The sequence below is a fragment of the Cariama cristata genome, unplaced genomic scaffold, assembly GCF_000690535.1.
Source record: "Cariama cristata isolate BGI_N322 unplaced genomic scaffold, ASM69053v1 scaffold43764, whole genome shotgun sequence".
NCBI classification, from domain to species: domain Eukaryota; kingdom Metazoa; phylum Chordata; class Aves; order Cariamiformes; family Cariamidae; genus Cariama; species Cariama cristata.
Genome location: NW_009613133.1, coordinates 5,862 through 7,842, shown reverse-complemented (window position 1 = coordinate 7,842; position 1,981 = coordinate 5,862). Strand labels below are relative to the sequence as shown.

Below are 1,981 nucleotides of genomic sequence, written 5' to 3'. Positions count from 1 at the left end.
TGCTGGAGGAGAACGACCAGCTGATCCGGTGCATCGTGGAGTACCAGAGCAAGGGTCGGGCCACCGACTGCGTGCAGTAAGTGAGCCCCCGCGGGCGCGGGTGACGGGCGGGCCCTGACCCCCGCCCGGCCTCTCGCGGTCTCCTCCGGCCCAACCCGGAACCCCGAGAGCGTCGGAGCCCCCAGGTGCCCAGCGAGAGAGAAACGCGGTTCTGCTCTCAAGAGCAGGTTCCTGCCGTTAAGAAGAAAACGCGGTTGTGCTTAGGACGCTTCCCAAAAATCAGTTTCAGAGATCTGTAAAGCAGAAATGCCACTGTATAGGATGAACCTGGTGAGATGAAAACCAGCTCTGTTGGGCAGCTTTTCTACCCCACCCTCACCCCGTGTGTGTAAAACAAACACTTGCGTATTTACAGAAGAGTGAGGGTAGTCGGCTGGTGGCCCTGCAGCAGTTCAGCTCTTAAACCTGCGGAGGGCCTGAAGGACAGCCAGGTTGACACCCGGTGCTGAGCCTGGGTGCGTGCTGGCTGTAGGTTCAGACCAGCCCAACAGCGGAGCTCTGGGGTTCTTCTGGGCTGCTTTCTTGCAGTTCTGTATCTTTTCAGTGTTGATCATACAAAGCTCTTCACGTGTGCGTGTGTGTGTGTACCGTCAAGGTTGGTTGGTAGCACATACTTGGTTAGAGAGTGCAGTATACTGGGCGTTAGAACAGGATACGGAGGTGGTGTTTGCCCTGATTTATTATTTTCATAGTTTGTGATTTCTTTTCTAAATATTGATCAAATTAAAGGCGACTATTAAAGTATGGGTAGTTTGCCAGGAAAGAACACGTTTCCCAGATACTATGTTTCTTCCTCTCCTAGGTACCAGCATATCCTGCATAGAAACCTCATTTATTTAGCTACAATTGCTGATGCGACGCCACCCAGCACGCAGAAGACTGTGGAGTGACTGCGCATACCTGGACACGAGCCGTGATGCTTTCAGAATCTGTACAAATACTTAGTTTAGAGTCCCACTGAAAGCCGAGAAGGTGTGGTCTTGAAAGGCAGGTAAAAAGTCAGCCATACTTTTATGTTAAAAACATGACTGTGGTTTTTGATGTAATATTAGGCTAACTTTTTCCCCATTGCTGTAAGTAGAACTTGAGGGTGACAATCATCACACTCCTTTTTGCCCCTCTGAAAAACTCCATGTAGTATACTTCTGAAAACAGCCTGGCTGTCAGGACAGCGCTAGCAGAGGTGCCTTTGGAGGACTCTTGCAGTCTCATTGAAGCTCGCTGACTGTGTCATGACTACAGTCGTGTAATATTAGGGTAAGCATTTGGCTAGGTAACTTTTCTCTACCTCCAACGTGACGAAGTCTGTCACGTGTTGCCACATATACAAGTAGTAGACTGTTTTGTATCATAGGAATTGTGCTTAATAAACTAAGGATGTTCTTTGTAAATTACAGTGTATTTTGGATTAATGTAACATGTTAACAAAGGAGCAGCTCAGTCATCTAGTGAAACAGAAATGTTAACTTTTCTAGGAAAGATGGGACTGTTGCATAACTTGGGGCAAATAAGCGCAAGGGAGAAATCAAGCCTTTATTTGAGTGAGAGAAGGCTGTGTGTTTGCCCTAGTTGTGTCAAGACTTTTCCTTTTTGCTTGAAATGCTCTGTACTGTGGACTCTGTAAACAAGTAAATTCTTGCATAATCAGAATGAAGTCTCATGCTTCCTGGGTATTTGTCAGCATTCACGCTCAGCTCGATGCTGCTGTACTCTTTGCCAGAAAGAGCACTCCTGGGATAGTGCATTTCAGTGGCATGATTAACATAAGCCAAACTAATAGCCTTGATTGGGGGGGTGGGCAGGCAGAGTTTACTTTTTGCTTACTACTATCAAAATTATTTACTCTGTGATAGCTAAAAATTCCAGGTAATTTGGTTTTGGCAATGTTAACCTGCAGAACTAGTTCATAGATACTGCCAAG

General features: G+C 46.7%; 1 protein-coding gene across 1 annotated transcript; it reads left to right on the top strand.

Annotated features, from left to right (window-relative positions):
* Positions 1–5: 5 nt before the first annotated feature.
* Positions 6–950, top strand: SS18L2 (synovial sarcoma translocation gene on chromosome 18-like 2; the record flags this gene model as incomplete). The annotated part of the gene is made up of 2 exons (XM_009698884.1): positions 6–76; positions 863–950. Coding segments are annotated over 2 exons (159 nt in total), but the record flags the coding sequence as incomplete, so codon positions are not given.
* Between the last annotated feature and the right edge of the window lie 1,031 nt (positions 951–1,981).